This window comes from Larimichthys crocea, chromosome XIX, assembly GCF_000972845.2.
Source record: "Larimichthys crocea isolate SSNF chromosome XIX, L_crocea_2.0, whole genome shotgun sequence".
In the NCBI taxonomy this organism is placed as follows: domain Eukaryota; kingdom Metazoa; phylum Chordata; class Actinopteri; family Sciaenidae; genus Larimichthys; species Larimichthys crocea.
The window spans coordinates 11,604,742-11,623,819 of record NC_040029.1 but is presented as its reverse complement, the minus strand read 5'-3'; the positions used below and the strand labels follow the sequence as shown (position 1 = coordinate 11,623,819).

General features: G+C 43.7%; 2 protein-coding genes across 4 annotated transcripts in view; one reads left to right on the top strand and one right to left on the bottom strand.

Annotated features, from left to right (window-relative positions):
• The first annotated feature begins 569 nt into the window (after window positions 1-569).
• Window positions 570-19,078, top strand: part of prkx (protein kinase X-linked) — a 41,842-nt gene continuing 23,333 nt past the window's right edge. Inside the window, exons 1-2 of the mRNA XM_019264946.2 lie at window positions 570-1,288; window positions 11,116-11,284. Coding sequence (XP_019120491.1) covers window positions 1,138-1,288; window positions 11,116-11,284 — 320 coding nt within the window. The 5' untranslated portion in view covers window positions 570-1,137. The remainder of the gene's footprint in view (window positions 1,289-11,115; window positions 11,285-19,078) is intronic.
• LOC109138681 (zinc finger BED domain-containing protein 1) lies at window positions 12,188-15,330 on the bottom strand. Of its 3 annotated transcripts, none has more exons than XM_019259681.2 (3): window positions 13,310-15,330; window positions 12,607-13,156; window positions 12,188-12,384 (listed from the first exon to the last, which is right to left on the bottom strand). In XM_019259681.2, exons 1-2 carry the CDS (start codon window positions 14,549-14,551, stop codon window positions 12,620-12,622), a joined length of 1,779 nt encoding a protein of 592 aa, XP_019115226.1. In that variant the 5' UTR covers window positions 14,552-15,330; the 3' UTR covers window positions 12,188-12,384; window positions 12,607-12,619. The 3 variants fall into 3 exon arrangements, with proteins under 3 accessions (XP_019115226.1, XP_019115228.1, XP_019115225.1); XM_019259683.2 differs by having other exon boundaries at window positions 12,188-13,156; window positions 13,310-14,345; window positions 14,478-15,328; XM_019259680.2 differs by having other exon boundaries at window positions 12,188-13,156; window positions 13,310-15,328.

Here is a 19,078-nt window from a genome sequence, read left to right as displayed (position 1 = left end):
CAAAAGTTTATAGGTTTCAAGAGAAGTTGCTGAAACATTGATGAGGACTCGGTGAAAAGTCAAAGAATGTATGGAAGATCATTGTCTATAGACTCTATACATCGGCTATGTATACAACATTTTGTGTCAGTTTAATGGTAAGTACATTGAACATGATTCCACTTATTTGCTTTACTAACTGTACCTTTCCATGATCTTGCTCATATTTTCCTACCCGTGGGCGGATGACTTCTGCATACCTGTCTCTATGACCACACCCATCCTCGGACATTATTGGTTCGTGTCCCGGCGAAGGCTTCGATGTCATTGGCCGCATTTTGTCAACACGCAGCCCTGCTCTTCCAATCTGCGTCAAGGCACACGCAGTCAGATAGGAAACACAGGAAGTTGAACAGTTTAACATAACATTTATTTGTAATTAAAAGAAAAAAGCAACTTATTAGTATTTAATATGCTTATACATACATACAAATACATTTACTCAAACGGAAAACAGTGACGCTCTCTCGGTGGCTTTGCGTTACTCGATAAAACGTCGCCGTGTTGGTTAGTGTTATTTTATTTTGAAAGTCCGAGCCGGATGTTATTTGGACGCCGATGCCGAAGCTCTTCCTGGTGGATGTGGACGGTGCTGGGTGAGGTCTGTTGTTGTCGCTGAGTAAACAATGAAGAAAAGGAGTAAAGTTGAGGCACAGACGGCGCAGGACTCCTGGAGTCAGTGAGTTTTTAAAGCCTCTTTTTGTTCCGGACCAACAGACAGTCATTCCCGCCGCTCCTCGCTCGGCTCTTCCCATTAGCTCACTAGCCGCTAACCGACGTCGCTAACGCTCCGTGCCGGCGCAGTGCACCTGTCACCGGCTTCTTTGTCTCCCTCACGCCGGTGTCTTCTTCACCTCCCCCCTTTATTTTGTCCGCGCTAATTAACCGAACTCGTTAACACCTACTTTTACCGCTCACTTTCCTACCTCAAATGAGGGAGGCGTCAGTGTCCGACAACGAGCCGCACCGCCGGAGCTAAGACAAAGAAGATGAAGTGACGACACGTCCAGAAATGTCTCATACGAACTCTGTCTGCGTCCCGCTGGATATTCCTAAACCCAAATAGTCCGCTTTTTCCACCCCCTAAAACTAACAATAATGGCCTCCTCCAAAGCAAAGGTCGGAGTCAACAGTGAGAGCAACTCCCTGAAAGAAAGTAAGAGCAACGCCGGCAGCAGCTCAGCCGGGGAGGCAGCGCCGAACAGCCGGGTGTACTGCCTGGAGGACCTGGAGACCATCGCCACGGTCGGTGAGTTTCCAAACTCTACACAGGCAGGGAAAGTCAAATGGATTATGCATTTCATCATAATAGTACAGTATGGTTGGGTATTGAAGGTGTCAACAACTGTCCAGCAGCAGGATGATAACTAACTGATGATAAAGTTCATTAAGTTGACCTTAGATTGGCTTGTGTTCTCCAAGAGATTCATAAAACACAAACAAATATTCACACTTTCACGTTTCCTTCAGTGTCAAAAAGTATTTCCCCTGATTTAAACTGTTAATTTGATCCATAAAACATCATAAAACAGCGAGAAACGACGCGGTTTCCCAAAGTCCAAGGTGGTGTCAACACATTTCAACAGCCGAAACCCAAAAGGAACGAAATATCAGCAGCTGGAACCAGCGAACGTTATTAAAATAATAGACTGATCATGTAATTTAAGTATGGAAGGCTTGGTCAGATTCTTTCTCTTGTTGACATATTCTTTGATCAGATGTATCTTCATTCAAATTGATACATTTCCGAGCACTGTGTGTACTGCTGCTCGTGTTAAGACATTAAATGGTTTAAATGTTTTTCCACGCACAACCATGACAGACAAATGGTCCAAAAAACTAGAAAATAAGCAGTTCTCCGGGCGATAATGTCGATGCAGGAGGTCAGAGAAAGGCCACGCTGATGGAAACCGTAACTCAAGTAATGACTTACGCAGAAGAGCATCTTTGAAGACCACTGGGAACAGGAAACTGAAGCACAGTAAGCATGGGCTCAATAAAGTTTCAGTGAGGTGCCATGTCATGTTCCAGCACCTTGATGAATCTGTGCCATAATTGGTGAGAAAGCAAATTTTGTTCTACAGATATTTAGTATGAACTGTTGTGACGTTTGGACTTCACATGACGCTGAAACTTAAACCCAGGCCTGTTGATGTGGGACTCGTAACGGCTCTGACTGGGCCCTGTGTTTGCTTTCAGGTAGATAAGGTCGCGTCCCACCTCCTTTAACAAAACCCATGACCTTATTACTTTGGAAGCGCTGATCGGCCTCTGATAGGCAAAGCTATGATCACATTATCCTGCTGGAGGTGTTTTATTTCCCAGTCTGTCTTAGACGGATGATTAGCACACCGTTACCTCAGAAAACCATTCCCAACAACCTCAACAACTAGTTGTTCAACCAACCAGTCCGCTCTAAGAGTTCAGAATCCTAAACTAGGACAGACAGACATGACTTTCAGACAGCGATGTTTTGGTATGGTTTGTACGTTTGGTGATAATGAGATAAATGTGACAGCTGATAAAGATTTCTCATCGTATCAAGCAGCTCTGCTTCAGTAGGAAGACTCTACGCTGACCCACTTCATGCTTTATCTTTTTCTAGATTTGTGTAAACAGCGGCCGTCACATATCTTTGCACATCCTCTTTATGTGTTTCAAATACTGTGGAGACGCATCTGACATTTCATTTTTAAAGAGCTAAAAGGAGCCAGTGTGCCGTGGGTGTGGTGTAAAGTATGGACAATTCAAACCTTAACATAGTGTGTATCCAAACCACATAATTACCCATCAGGCATAGTTTTGTATATGTTCTGTGTCTCCCTCGTTTTCATCATAATGCAGAGTGCGTAGTTCGTCAGTCAGCAACTCACTGGACTCCAAACAGCACTAACCTGAGCCAGCAGCAGCGGGCCAGTTCATGTTCTCCAAACTTGAGAACTCAGTTAACCGTCAACTGCTCCAGACGGCCTAAAGCCATGTTAGAAGTCAGAGGTGTGTGTGCACTGGCCAGTTAGTCAGGCAGTATTCACAGAACCTGACGCACCAGGGTTGGGCAACATCCTGTCCTCCAGGGAGTTAGTAATTGTAGTTTGACTTGTCCAAAGTTTGAGTCACGCCCACATCATTGCATTACTTAAGAACTCATTGAGGGAGGATCCTTTATTAAGAGAATGAAAATCTGTCCAGAAAACAGCAGCACAACTATGAGTAAAACATCCGAAACTTTTGTATTCTTCAGTCTCTTCTCCTCTGCCATTATGCCCGTAGAGGTTGTTGAGCCCGGGTACATTGCCGGAGCCGGTTCTGTCAGCATTCGCCCATGCCCCGGGCCTGAAAACATCCCCAGCCCGATGGAATACTAACACTCCCCCCGGTGCTCTGAGCTCACAGTCTGCACAAACTGACTAACATGAGCTAACAGCAGCTACAGTTGTCAGCAGTTTACTTCACTGTCCATCATAAACTCTGTAAATCACAGAGAGCTGAGGCGGAGCAGCCGGAGGACATCAGAGGGAAGACTAGAAAACCTTTTATCAGACTCAGTTATCAGACAGGCTGCGTCTACTGAAAGCTAGCTATCAGGTTGCATTATGGGAAGTGTAGTATCCAGTGTTTTTGACCTTCACGAGGGACTAAAGGTGAGGAGATTTAGCCGCTGCTGTCTCCATGTTGATGCCAAAGGCTCCTCTTTAATCAGCTTTAGATGACTTACAGGATCATGTAGTCGCTGCATCATTGACCATCAATACATTAAATATATTAAAGACATTAGATAGGGTCTAAACATGTACAGTCACATCTGATTCGAGTCAAATGATCACCAAACGGCAGTACAAAGTGATGCAGCCAGGAAAGGTGAGAAGAAAGTGAGAGGAGTGTGACGCTGCAGTTAGATCTCTAGTTTCAGCGTGGAAACAAAGACAACGGTCTGATCTTTGAACTCACAAACAGAATGCATCTTCTAAAGTGCTGCCCTTTAAAAGGGTCAACCCCTCTTCGTCCTGAAGAAATGTGAATACCTGACACAGGAAGCAACAGATGATTAGTCATTGTATTTGTGGTGGTGGCCACTCTGTGTGAGCTCCTTCCACCAGTGGAGCTTTGTTCTTTTTTTTTTCAAGATTATTTTTTTGGGGCTTTTTATGCCTTTAATGATAGGACAGCTGAAGATAGACAGGAAGCAGAGAGGGGGGGAGTGACGCGCAGTAAATGGCCGTCCGATGCGGGATTCGAACCGGGGCCGACTGCAGCGAGGACTATAGCCTCCACACACGGGGCGGCCGCTTGGCCCACTACGCTGCCGACCGCCCCGTGGAGCTTCATTCTTGAAGTGTTTGTGTGCACAGATATGAGTTCATCCTGTTTGAGGGATCCTTTGCTCCAAAATGTTGATGTGATCTCTGTTTGTGCTTTGAGTTGCTCTGTCCTGACTATTGGACGTGGACAGTATCTTTATAAGTTCTGTATCCACTGTGTGCATGTTTATTGGGCTGTTTTGAGGAGTTACTGTGCTCCAGTCTAGCAGGGACTGACAGTAACTGGTGCCAGGTTGGCATTTTGAGAAATTGGCAAACAATTTTTGGCCTTTGGCCACTTTTTAACAAAATAAGGACAGTGTGAGGCAAATAAAGTTTGACTGTGGGGTGAAAACTTGGAGTAACTGCTGCTATTCTGTGTAAGAAGAAGATTCATTCATTCATATTCACTATATGTAAAATATCCCATCAAATACAAATGTACACTTTTGTAATATTTTCATTATTATCTTACTCTCTGGATCTCTGGACAGCAGCCCGACTGACACTTCTAATGAGGCCTTCAACCAGCTGATGCTTTTTGTCCCTTATTTTGATATCTGTCACAATATGTGCTGATTCAGCAGCGGCATGTTGACGACCAAGCAATTTCTAAATAAAGACAAGACGATCAATAAAACAAATATAAAGAGCTGCACAGAGAAGTCGTTCATAATAAAACAGAGTGTGACAGTTGTGTTTTTTTATGATGACTCAAAGAGACAGCTGGCCTTTACATGAGGTTTAACTGGCAGTGAGAAATGTACACCAGTCGAGATCCTTAGAAGTTTGTGAGTCTGAGACAAAAAACTCAGTTTTTGCTTGAATTTCTAGATTTTGTGCAAGAATAGAAAGTGGAGAAAAAAAGTTTTTTACTTTATATTATAGTCAACAGGCGGGGCTAGCAACTGTGAAGCTGCCCTGTCATTCTACAAATATGTGATCAGTGATAATCTTAATGCTGTGTTTGGTACTTGAATTTGAGTAAATTGGGCCTGGAGGAGCTTTAAAAGACCTTGAATATTAAGAAAGTGTGTGTCTGAGCAGTGACTGGTCAGCAGATCTGAGAGGAGATATAAACTGATATAAAACGATGAGTCACATATTTAATTCAAGCCTTTTTTTGCACAGCTGAGTGAAATCTTCCTGCTCCTGTGGAGAGCAAAAATGTGGCAGAGTGACTCGCATGTGACTCTGAGTTTTCAAAGTAAAACAAAAGATAATAAAAACAAAGAATCTATGGAGTCTTTACTCGCCCACATCAGCTGTTTTACAGTCGACAGAGTAACCGTGGTGCAGACTGATCATAAAAGGCCAGATGGTGATGGAAGTGATGACACTGCATCCCTCAGCCCTTTTTCATTAATGCTAATAGTTTGATTTCTCGGGCAGATGTAACATGCGTCCTGATTTATGACGTCATGCCGCTGTGCTTTATGGGCAACATCCAGCTTGATAATATGCATTAAGCGACATGCAGCCAATGAAGCCTGAGCTTAATGTCTGTCAGGGAGGTGTGCAGCAGGAACGACATTCATCCTGTACTGTTGGGAGGAAGCTCCGAGCTTATGGGCCCGGCATAAAAATCCAATTTGCCAAGCCATTTTGTCTGATGAGAGGGATTTGCTGCCTAAAACAAATCAGCCGAAGCTCTTTATCTGCCTGCTGTTGTTTAATTGTCATTGAAATCATGAGGCAACTCTCTTGCGCCGTCACATGCTGTGGTCACCTGTATGACCCAGGAAGGCGACGGCAACCGCAAATAAATTCTCCATCCACAACGTGATATTTAGGATTGGTTGATGGCGTGAAGCCTCATAAAAGTCGCATCCTGCCAGTACGACGGGAAGAGTTGCGTGAGGTCCATTTGTTTCTCTAAGCCCCTAGGAAGCGAGCAGGTGGAAGAGGAGTCACGGGTGACCCACTTTCCACACGGGTAAATATACATTACAATACATTACTCCGTGAAATCAGCCAGCCAGTGTCGCCGCTTTGTCCCTGATATCAGTGCCAGCTCAGAACACACCAAAGAAGCTGCCCTGTGATTTCTAACATGGCTAAGTGTGCACAGAGAACACCTTATCTTGTTCTCCCGTCCTCCTTCATGGATGTTTTCAGACACACACAATGCAGGCCTTGTGCAGCGATGGAGTTGTTGAACAAGTTGAAATCTTACACCACTTCAGCACATTGTTATGCAGAGAGGCAGCGGGGTTAGATACCTCTCATCATCAGAGCCACTGGCTGCTTCTTCTTCTCCTGTTTTCTCGTTGTGGAGCTCCAGTTTCAGGCCATTATTTTCAATTTGAACTCGATTGGGTGAAATCATTCTGCCACCCTCGATTCTGGCCAATCTAAAGGCTTCAAACGCAGTGATTGTCGGATCGTTTAACAGAGCCTGCCCCCAACCCCTATATACACACCTCTGTGTCATCAGAATAGAGGGCCAGGCATTGGCTTGGTGTGTAGCGGTGTGACAGTGAACTCTTTTTGTCACTTTACATGTGAACACACCAAGTGAAACACAACCAATTCTCTCTGACAGCAAGCACCGCTATCCTAATTTCTATCATGCGGTGTCTAATTTAATTTAGTAGAGACTGTCTGATTTTACACATCAAAGTGTTTGTTAGTGTCTGCAGACGGAGCTGTGTGAAGATGTCACTCGAGTTAGCGTCAGCGGTGTGAATGTTCGATTTGCTCACGATTCACCTGCCAACATGCTAACAAGGTCCTTCATTTTCTTTGTTACTGCATGATTACTTTTCCACCAAATAATACGAGCAGTCAGATAAACCTGAACACAAACTTTTGCTGTAATTGTTATTGGGGCGGCTCTGGCTCAGAAGCGAGAGCACTGATCGTCCACGGAATGCAATGACTGACAGTAAGAGCAAGTTACCAAAGTCTGCTGGGAAAAACACTCATCTGAAGGGCTTCTGGTAAGGTTTGAAGTTGTGTGGAGAACTGACCAAACCAGCTTTGTGGCCAGGACGAGACAGTGACAGCCTGACAAAGGTTTGAGGGGGCAAAACTGGCCTATGCAGACATGGCAGAGCCATAGAGCTCCATGTAGTGCAGGAAGGGGGCTTGCTAATGCTACCATCAGCTGGTTTCATGCAGTGGATCACTGAATTCTTTTAGGCAGACTTCACAGTCCGACAGTATCTCTGGTTCTATTTTGAACTGGTTCAAATCTCTAACCCTAACCTTAACACCTGTAGAGTCACGAGCTAACACCTGTAGAGTCACGAGCTAACACATGTAGAGTCACGAGCTAACACCTGTAGCGTCACGAGCTAACATTTGTAGAGTCATGAGCTAACACCTGTAGCGTCACGAGCTAACACTTATAGAGTCACGAGCTAACACCTGTAGCGTCACGAGCTAACACCTGTAGAGTCACGAGCTAACACCTGTAGAGTCACGAGCTAACACACTGTAGCGTCACGAGCTAACACTTGTAGCGTCACGAGCTAACACACTGTAGCGTCACGAGCTAACACACTGTAGCATCACGAGCTAACACACTGTAGCGTCACGAGCTAACACTTGTAGATTCACGAGCTAACACTTGTAGAGTCACGAGCTAACACCTGTAGAGTCACGAGCTAACACCTGTAGAGTCACGAGCTAACACACTGTAGGGTCACGAGCTAACACCTGTAGGGTCACGAGCTAACACCTGTAGATTCACGAGCTAACACCTGTAGCGTCACGAGCTAACACCTGTAGCGTCACGAGCCCAAAACCTGTAGTGTCACAACTAACACCTGTAGCGTCACGAGCTAACACCTGTAGAGTCACGAGCTAACACCTGTAGCATCATGATCTGTTTGGTCCAGGTTTACTGTGGATTTCATCTCTCATTAAAGGCTCTTACAGGATGACCTAGTCTAACCTTTACTGGTTAGACTCCTTTTGATGCCTGAGAAGTTTGACATTGTTGAGAAATGAAGCGTTCACCCCGGTAGAAACTGTTGTCTTTGTTGCTATGCCAACACTAATAGTGCTGAGACAGAGGTTCATTGTTGGAACCAGACAGCCAGCATTTCATTAAGAGGTTGCAGCAGCTCCACGTCTCACTCAGAGCGGCTGTTCTATCACGTTGTCATCGGCCGTTTATCGTCTCCCTCACTGCTCATCAGCTCTGCACCAATGAAATGCCATGAAACGCTTCTTAGTGCCTTCAGGAAGAAAACAACAACACACAGCTCGGGGCAAGATTAGGCCACAGAAATCTGTCGTGAGCCTGCCTCTGGAGGACTGCTTCATCCATCCTGAACCAGCCTGATCCTGCCCACTCTCTCTCACATGGATTATTGGCATTTATTGAAAGAATATCAGGGCAGTCGCTCGACAAACAAACCTCACAGTCAGTGCTTCTTTTAAAAAAAAGTCAAAGTGAAACATGAATTCTGTTATGTTGTTCTACATGGCAACACAGAGAAACCAGATGTGTCTGACTAATGAGCAGCAGGAATGTTGTTATTGTGTACAGATGATGTGTGATTAAAGACGAAACTTTCACTGAATATCACTGACATGTACACAAACAGAGTAACCAACAACACACCTCGTGCACACACACACAGACGAGCCACCAGTCAAGTGTGATGCCCTGCAGGCAGACTCTGCTCTTACACGCATGCTTAAGATAATAACAGCCTGTCATCATTTAATCAGAGCCTGACGCGCACTAGATTCATGGGGCTGACGTCAATATTGACATATGAAAAATCAAATTTTTTTATTGGCCTATAGCAGACATGCTATCAGCGTATGTTATCCTGCATGAGTCTGTGGTAGAGCTCCGTCTTACATGTTGGGAGTGTCAGTCTGTTGCTGAAGGAGCTGCCCGAGCCCACCACAGTCTCATGCAGGAGGCGAGAGGAAGATGCCCACAGGCCACAGACACATCAGCCTTCACTCGTCTGTCCTCTCTCTCACAAGTTAAAAGACATCCAAAGTCAACAGTGAATCCACAGCGAGCCAACCCAGCCATGACGCTCTCCATGCTCCCTCTGTAGCTGTGAGCTGTTCCATCTTATCGGGGAGAGATCTTCCATTCCCAGTGATAACAGACCACACAGATGGTTTGTATCGCCTTCTCTGCTCCTGGCACTTAGATCCAGCTCTGCGTCCTCGTCTTCTTCTTCTCCACAAGTCAATTTCCACCGAGGGTATGCTAGCGCTAGCGCCCTCAAACAAGCTGCAGATTAGTGTAGAAAAAACAGGAAAAAAGTACTGGGGGAAAAAAGAAGTACTGGAACTGGCTGCCAACCAGACGGCTTTTTCACTCAGTATCTGTCTCAAAAATCTCCTACTGGTCGGGCTCCATTTTTTCTGTGAATTTCGTCACACCAGTGTGTGTGTGTGTGCGGGCGTAGCAGGCTCTATTTTGGCACAATTGGTCACAGTTCAGTTATATTTTATGCCGGTATTAGATGAAACATCCTGGATGGAGGTTTTGGAGTTTATTCAGTCGTCATGGAGATAACTTAAAGGTGTCAGCTGTTCCATTTTCCGAGCAGTTTTAGGGCTTACGGTTGAACTTCTGAAATGTGGTCTCATCAGAGTGTACTTTTACTCTTGAGTCATTTCACTTTTGGACACAAACAAGTTTTCTTTGACTCATAAATATGTTCAGATTCCAAACAAACATGCAAATTATCATCACAATAAACAGATGATGGCTCCATCACTAGTTTGAATATCTGTATAAGGAGACAAACATTCAATTTCAATTCAGTTTTATTTCTGTAACATTAAAGTGATCTCATGACCCTTTCCATATAGAGCAGGTCAGAGTGCTGCTACCACACATTTCATTCAACAGCTAATGCAAAGTAATGTAATGCAAATCATTAGACTGGATGCAACGTGATCTGTCAGACAGGCTCCGGAGGTGACTGTTCGTAATATGTAAATCCAACCTTATGAAAAGCTGACTACAGGTTCTGCACCGTCACCACTCTGAAGTTCAGTCTGGACCCAGAGGCAGAACCTGAACACAGTCTGCTGCCACCAGGACTGAAGGAGTCACCGTTCGCAGCCTCTGCAGGGCCCCGCTGTCCTTCGCCCACGAAACACGAGATGTGAATAAATAAAGACACGCCGTGCTATGACAGAGCATCGATTTTTCAGTTTGAATCCTGTCTGAACTTTGTTTTGTCTTCAAAGTTTAATGCTGAGCTATTCAAGCTGTCAAACACTGTCAGATTTTAAAGAAGACCTAATGTGGGCATAACAAGTGACATCCTAATCAAGAGATTTAATACAGACGACTGGTTCAACTTCTACAACATCCTCTGAAAGCCTCCACATGCTGCAGCTGTCACACTGATTCTCTTCCAATTGTCCATCTTACCCATTAGAAAGTCCCGTGTTGGGTTTTGGACTGTTGGTCACAGATTTGAAGACATCATCTTGTAAACTGATATATTTTTGTAGACTGTAGCGTTGAAATTGAATCTGCAGATGAACAGAAAATGAAAACGAGCCGCAGCTGTAGATGAGATCACTTCTCAGATGAATTCATTTGAAGACCTTTGATTGAGTCCACAGAATATTGGCTGACACTGACGGCTGAATATTTTTGCATGCATCAATGATAAATGACAGGTTTGAACATCAGTGTAGTTGCCCAAACACAATCAATACACGCAGAGTGTTAGATAAGCAGTTATTTCTCATGGTGTAGTTCCTCTGTGTGCTGTGGATTCCTGTCACGGTGGTTAGTCCTCACCCCCTTTCTATGTCTCTTCCCCCTCCTCAGGCACAGGGACTTTTGGCCGAGTCTTCCTGGTCAAGGACAAGAAGAGCAGGGCCTTCTTCGCCCTGAAGCAGATGAAGATCCCCGACGTGATCCGACTGAAGCAGGAGCAGCACGTCCACAACGAGAAGGAGGTGCTGTCAGAGGTCAACCACCCCTTCCTCATCCGACTGTGAGTCCGATGAAGATTTCTAATGAAGGAGGTTAAAGTTCAATGTCTGCTTGTGCATTCTGACACATTGATCCAGTTATAAATACAGATCTCTGCTGCTGTGCTGAACTGTCAGATCAACACTGTTTCGGATCAAATATGGATGCCTTATAGTAACAGTGTAATCCCACTGTGGTATACATGGACAGCTGTACTCGAGTATTTGTTTTGATTACATAACTTACAAAAACTAGCGAGTCGACAACTTTGCCAACAGCCAAACATCAACCAGGCCACCAACAGCAGCTAATATTACTGACTAGTCCAACAGCAGTCAGCCCAGCTCGGTGTCTGTCTTTCTAACTCTTTCCATACAGAGCAGGTCTAGACTGTACGCTTTATAATTATATCTAGACCAAACAATTCCACCATGAGCAAGTGCTCTTCTCCTCTGCCATTATGTCCATAGAGGCCGTTGAGCCCGGTTACATTGCTAGCTCCGGTTCTGGCATGACACCAGTTCCTCCCTTCAGCATTCCCCTGAAAGCCTCAAAAATGTCTGTAGTACAAACCAGATAGCCTAGCTAACAAACTGAGCAAACATCAGCTAACATTAGCTAGATCTGGCAGCGGTTTTTACTGTCCAGACTAGGGATGCAAATTATCGATTAATTCATTAATCATTAGTTGATAATCTTATCGATCGACTTTCGATTAATTGATAAGCGGCGTTTTTCACCTGAGTTTCAGTGCTTCAATAGGACCTTTAAAAATATCAGCTTAGTAGTAGAGTTATTACATTACATTATAATTATATTTTATTATTGTATATTATATTATACATTCCTTAAGTAATTATGCATTAGGAAAAGAAAGCAGACATGTTTTTAAGGCATCACATTCTTTAATTAAAAATAAGAAATAAATTATAAACTAGCTCAACAATCCTCAACATTTTTCTGCCTCAAGGTTACAGCAAAATAGAATGAAACATTCACAGGGTCCACTCCCTGTTATTAGGGGCCCACAGGGTCTCAAACCAAAACAATCAAATAAAGAAGTGATCAATATCACCCTTTCCTATCTGAAATGTGGCTATACAGCTCATATCACAACTTGACCTAGGCCTAGGTTCTATACTGTTACAGTATAGTATTACTGTATATATCCACAACATTTTTCTGCCTTAACGTTACAGCAAAACAGAATGAAACGTTCACAGGGTCCCTCAACACAACACAAAACATTACAAAGCCTCACACCAGAACAATCAAATGAACTAGTGATCAAGATCACCCTTTCCTATCTGAAATGTGGCTATACAGCTCATATCACAACTTGACCTAGACATAGGTTCTATATATTTTTGTTCAAGAAAATGAGCATGTTAACATGCTCAGGGGTAAGGCGTGTGCGCAGCCTATTTACAGTGAGGCCAGCTGCTGAAAATACACGCTCAGAAGGGACTGATGTGCCTGGCGTACACAAATACCGTTTTGCTAGTGTTGCCAGCGTCGGAAACCTCCCTTCATTCACTTTCCACCAGCATGTGGGGTTCGACTCAAGAGGGGCAGGAGCGTCCTTTAAGTACATATCCACTTCACTCTCCACGTCACCTTTGCGGGCATCGGAATAGGTTTCACCCAGGAGTAAACTCATAGCAGATGTAGGCTTAGCCCCATGTCGCCGAGGCCCTGCTGTCTGGACAGTGTCATCTCCAGCGGTGGCGGCACCTGTTGCTGTGACGCTGTCGCGTTCAGCTGTAGCCATCTGAAGCAGTGTGGAATGAGCTGACCTCCTGGTAGCTGGAGGTAGAAATCCCAGGTGTTTGTGACGAGGGTCAAGCATAGTTGCGACCATAGGGGTGGATAAGTAGAGGTCATCAGACTTAATCTGTTGAAAATAGAAAGAATATGCATACAATTGAGCCTATTAAAAACTACAGGCCTACAATTTAATGACAATTACATTAGGACCTATTGTTTGTAATTATTTTGTAATCATTATTATTATTGATATTGGTCGTTAAATGGCTGTATAGCCTACCTTCATGCGCTCGCCCAGACAATCTCGCACTTTTTCCTTGAAGTCTGCGACTTTGTGGCTGTCCTCGTCTGAAGCGCCGAGGTGCTTGTTGATTAGACTGAACGTGATGGGGTACGTGTTCGAGATTGACACCTCCGACTCGGCAGACATCACCGTTGTTGCACACTTCAAAGTTCCCAACACGGGTGCAATATCTTCCATTAGCTGCCAGTAGTCGTCTCTCAACTCCAGCGTCCTCGCATCTGCCAGTTTTGTCACGGAACGGTCTGATAGCACTGCTGACACAGCCCATCGCTGTTCGACTAGGCGGTCAAACATGTCGCAGACCGAATTCCACCTAGTTTTACATGATTGAATGAGGCGATGCGGAGGGAGTGACATTTGCTCTTGTTTTTCTTCCAGAGCTTTGGTTGCGATTGTGCTGTGGTGGAAATGTTTTACCAACCTTCCTGCTGCCACTATAGCTCTGCTGATCCCAGCGGCAGCAAAACCATCATTGACAGCGAGGTTTAGTGTGTGTGCGTAACACGCCACTGATTTCCAGCTGACTCTTGTGGGATTGTTTGCTAAGACTATGTTTCTAGCATTGTCGTGCACACACGCCGTAACGCGACCGGAAAGTCCCCACGTCTCCACAATGTCATTAAGCTTTTCTGCTAAGTTGTCGGCGGTGTGTCTGTCGGACATGCTCGTCGTTGTCAGGACTGCAGATTTCAGCTCCCATTTTGCATTAAAGTAGTGGCACGTAACTGTAATGTAACTTTCCGTTGTTAGCGCCGTCCAACAGTCAGTTGTCAAGGCTACCCCTGTAGCAGTAGCAAGCTTTGTTTTTAGCTCACTTTTCTTTTTTTCGAAGCGAGCTTCGACGCGAGATGTAACTGATGGCCTCGAAGGGATTTTGTAACCTGGCTCTATGAACGCAATGAGATCTTGAAATCCTGCACCGTCCACTGTGTTGATTGGCATCAAATCTCTCTCGATCATGCTGCAAATCTTCTCTGTAATGCCCTCCGCCCTTCTCTCATCACACACTCGCCTTCCCAGTGTAGCTGTGATTGTAGGTTGAGCAGGTGAACTGGCGCCATGCAGGAGAGCAGCATGCGTGGTGTTCAAATGATAACTCAGTGAGCTGGTGGAGCTGTTATACTTCAACACCGCATTGCACAGCGAACATTTAACTTCTTTGCCTCCATTTACTATGTTGAAGTGGTCCCATACCGCACTTCTTTTCGCCCGCTTCATTTTTGTTATCAACCCCGGTCTCGCGAGGCGTGTAATGTTCTCCTTCTCGCTCTGTTCTGAAGTTACTTCAGTAGAGCGCTAGCGCCCTCTAGCGATTAATCGTGATTAAATTATTTTGATCGAGCAATCTCTTGATCGACAATTAATCTAAAGTCGATTAATCATTTGCATCCCTAGTCCAGACAGAGACGACATTCAGCTGAAGTCAGGGTAGCATTAACATGATTTAACATCTGTTAGTTTACACAATGCTTTAATGGTGGAAAGAGTCAAAAGCTATTTCTCAGAAGTTTTAATGCTCACTTTTTTTCCTTTTTCTGAAAAAATAAATAATCCTTTTAATGGAAGATTAAACAAATACCATGTTTTCTTTCAGATTTCTGTCTGTTAAATCTTCGACTGACTCTCTTTTAATTACTTGCCCTTGTTGTTCCTAAAATGTTTCCTTAAACTGTCCCTTTAAACTAAATGTTTTTCATTTTAATGAGATATACACCTTTTTTGTCAACTGTCTCAGTAGATATTAAACATAATAAAATAAATCAGATACCTCTTCTGATAGGAACTTCAGTAATAGAGTAAATCTCCCCACTGATCACCAGGTCACCAGCAGCTACAGTTGGCAGCAGTTTGCTGTCCATCAGGAAACGTATCGACATGATTTCAAATCTGTTCTGAAAAGTTACACCATGATGCTTTAATGATCAATTTTGCAAAGAAGTTTCTATGCTCACTTTCTTTTTTTTTCTTTCCTTTTCCTAAAAAATAAATAATCCTCTTATTGGAAGCTTAAATCACTTAATTTCAAATATTTCATAACGTAATATTTACGTTAGAGCTTCGACTGATGCTCTTTTAATTACTTGCCCTCGTTGTTACTAAAATAAACTGTCTCTTTTAAAGCAAATGTTTTTCATTTTAATGAGATATTCACCTTTTTTGTCGACTGTCTCAGTAGGTATTAAACATAGTAAAATAAATCAGATACCTCTTCTGATATGAATTTCCATAATAGAGTAAATTTCCCCACTGATACAAATCCAATATCATTTGAGGACTTCAGGAGCAGAAATCAGCAGGATGCTCTCCACAGATCACTCACATTGGACTTTATTTGATAGAATGAAATACTGTATCCCCAGAGCTTACTGTTTAAAGTAACCCTTTCCCAAAGTCTCTGTGTGTAAGAATCTGATGTATTATCAATGCAAACATAACTGTGTGAGGGAATACAGCACAGAGGTTATTAGATAAATAGCCTGGTGTTTATAAACAGTATTTATGAAGGTAAATATAATGAGATCATTTCAGTGTGATGCTTCAAAGTGCGTGGTGACCTGAGCCTTCAGTTAAACAACACAGTATGGTGTGATGTTAAGTTAATAGGTAAGGACTCCTGCACTGTGAGAGAGTCTACATAATGATGGAGTCTGAATGTTGTATTAAATATAATAGATTAAACAATTAGATGAAGTGAAACAAACAAAAAGGCTGTGTTGACTGTGTGCAGCTTTGAACATGAAGGACTGCAGTTTGGAGTTTAGTTTCTCCCTCGTGTTGCCGTTCTTACTTTCATCTCACAAACAGTGAGCTCACAGCTTTCCGATACGATCATGGCTGTGATCAAAGCTACAGGAAACTCTAAATCTTGAATGTGTGCTTAGCTGTTAGCTGTGTTGGTGCTCTCACCATCAGTTTCTCATCCCAGTTGTCATTTTATCATTTTTACATCCTGGGTTACATGTTCACTTTGAAAAATGTTCCCCAATATGGAGAGCTGTTCTCCACGGGGCGTAGCCTGTGACATGTGATTGGTTGACAGCTCTTTAATCAACTTTAGAGTTCAGAGAAAGGCGACATGCCTTCTCCAGCTTGTGTAGTGTTGAACAATGTAACAGTGGCTGCAGTAGAATCAGTGTTAAAGTCCATATAATTTAAAAATAGTTAGTTTGTCAGACCAAAGAAGAAAGTGTTATTAACCATCCAGCCAAATTTAAATGATTGAAAATATCGCCATGTTTATGAAATTACAAGTCAAAATCGTGTAAATATGAATTCTCAGCTCCAGGACTGTGGGGGCGTGTCCTCTGGAGGTGATGAAACCACGCCCACCAGTGGGAGGAGTCAAGCAGCCATTTTGAAGCGACTGAAACGTGTCAGATGAGTTTAGAAAATGACATGACTAACTTTGAAACACTCTGAGCAAGATGAATTAATCTCTATCTCTCTGCTCATGGTGGCTTATAATTGCTAATAATATAAATATTTTAACTTTTCAATAGAACTGTATCTTACCTAGCCAGGTGTCAGTAACATAGCAGAACATGAAGCTTAATTTTGAGCTGCTCCTGTTCGCCTTGTTAAGGTTCCCGCATGAAGGCCCACTCACACCAGGGGCGTACGCGCCGCATAACGGCTGCGCCGCGTCACCGGAGCTGATCGCTGCCAGTCTAGTCAATGAGAGCACTGACACAAACCTCATCTCTCCGCGCCACGGCGCGAGCATTCCGTAGCATTTCTATTTTACGTGAGCGCTGCTAAACCGCGTAAATTTCACAAGAGCACTGCGCACCAGACAGGAAATCCAACACAGAATCAACGTAATAAACTTCCACCCCCTTTCAAAATAAAACACAATACGCAGTTCATGTAGCCTATCACAACTTCACAACAACGTTACGTCATGACCGGTGGTACCAGGTGAGGCAGTCAATCAAAGGGTCTCAACATGGACGATGAGACTGATTGTTGAATGGACAACACACATCATTTATGACACAACAGATGCTTTTTATAATCTCCCCACGTCGAGAAAGCAAAGTCAGCTGCTTGTTGTTGTTTTCTTTATACACAGTTTATCGCGGGGTCTCGTGTAAAAGCCCACTAGAGTTCCAGCTGTTTTAAAACATGGCAGGGACGTAAGTGGAAAACTTGCAACCCCACTCTCATTCATGGCTTCCATTGTGGTTTTACTCATGAGCGGCTGACACCTGGTGGTAAACATTTGGTATTACCCATCCTGCTTGAATATTTGTAAGAGTTTTTACTAATTTCAGGTGTTGCTACAGCTCAGTTGGAGGTAGCAGTATTCAGAAACATGAAAAATCTGTGCACACATGCCCAGTGTATCATTTTACAATGTGCTGTTCACCAAAATGTCTTAAATGGCAACAAATTGAGATTTGAGAGTCGACTCCTTTTTCCTGAAAAACATACTTGAGATTTTTAGCCTGCGCTTGTGTGTTTGCAGACAATCTATCATATGTACGTGACACAAACCCATTAACACTGTTATGTGATGTATTACTGTCATATAACTGCTTGAACCTTTCATCTGCAGCTCTTCTAACAGTTATTTTTAATACACAGTTCAGCGGTGTGCTGGAACAGTTTGTAACACCGTCCTGTCGGGTGGCTCAACAAGTGGCTTATATCAGATCACCCAGGGTGGCAGTCAATAAAATACATCGCTCAATTAAGTCCATGCCGGGTGTTGAGAATAAAAGAGGATTGCATGTGCTGTTATCCTGCAATGTTTGTGACACACGCAGCACATACCATGCATGTATCTGAATATTGTAAAGGTAAGGTTGACTCCAGCTTGAGAAAACGGAAGAAGCGAAGGGAAGTGTGGGATAAATGGCAGTGAGAAAGTCAGTAATCGTCTTTGTGGCCAGCAGCCAGCACTTATGGAAAACGCTGGAGCCTCCTCTGTCTTCATCAGTGACAGTGCTCCTTGTTTTTTTCCTCTGAAGTGCCCTTCCAGCTGAAATAGTTGTTGCACGCTGCTCCAAACCACACTGGAGGATAAAGGAGGCTGATACAGCTTCTGGTTGATCTGATTCCACAGCTCGTCACACAGTAGTTCAACACTTCTACTCTCTGATTCAGCATTTATTAAAAAGTCCTTAAGACTGAACCTTCTCCGTGTGTTTTTCTCTCAGGTTTTGGACCCACCATGACGAGCGCTTCCTCACATGCTGATGGACTACGTGCCGGGCGGTGAGCTGTTCAGCTACCTACGCAGCCGGCCGCTTCAGCAACCTCACCGGCCTCTTCTATACCTCCGAGATCGTGTGCGCCATCGAGTACCGGCACGCCCAAAGAAATCGTCTACGCGACCTGAAGCCTGAGAACATCCTGCTGGACAGTGAAGGACACATCCGCCTGACGGACTTCGGCTTCGCTAAGAAGCTCTCTGACAGGTGAGAGAAATAATATAGCATAGAGTGTAAACACGAGTTAATAAAGCAGGGATGATATTGATTTCAGTGTGAGACGAGGTGGTCACCTTTACTTTGAAATCCAGACTTGTTTGTATTTGGATTGGGGGAGTCAGTGTAAGCCGTGTGTTCAACGTTTAAGAGCCAATAGAAACAAGTTTAGATAATCTGGTACAGCCAGTACGAGAATTTTGTTCACTGGAGCTGTTTGTTCATGGAAAGAATTCTCTCCTGATTTATCAGGAAAAAATTAAACATTTTTTGATTTTGGTTCAGAACATTCTCACTTTGATGTCATTGTAAA

Bases quoted from the DNA above. Each gene is read 5' to 3' on its own strand.
- LOC109138681 (XM_019259681.2), bottom strand. From the start codon at position 14,551: ATGAAGCGGGCGAAAAGAAGTGCGGTATGGGACCACTTCAACATAGTA. The intron at 13,157-13,309 runs GTAGGCTATACA...TATTTTCAACAG, and splicing joins GTCTGGGCGAGCGCATGAAG to ATTAAGTCTGATGACCTCTA.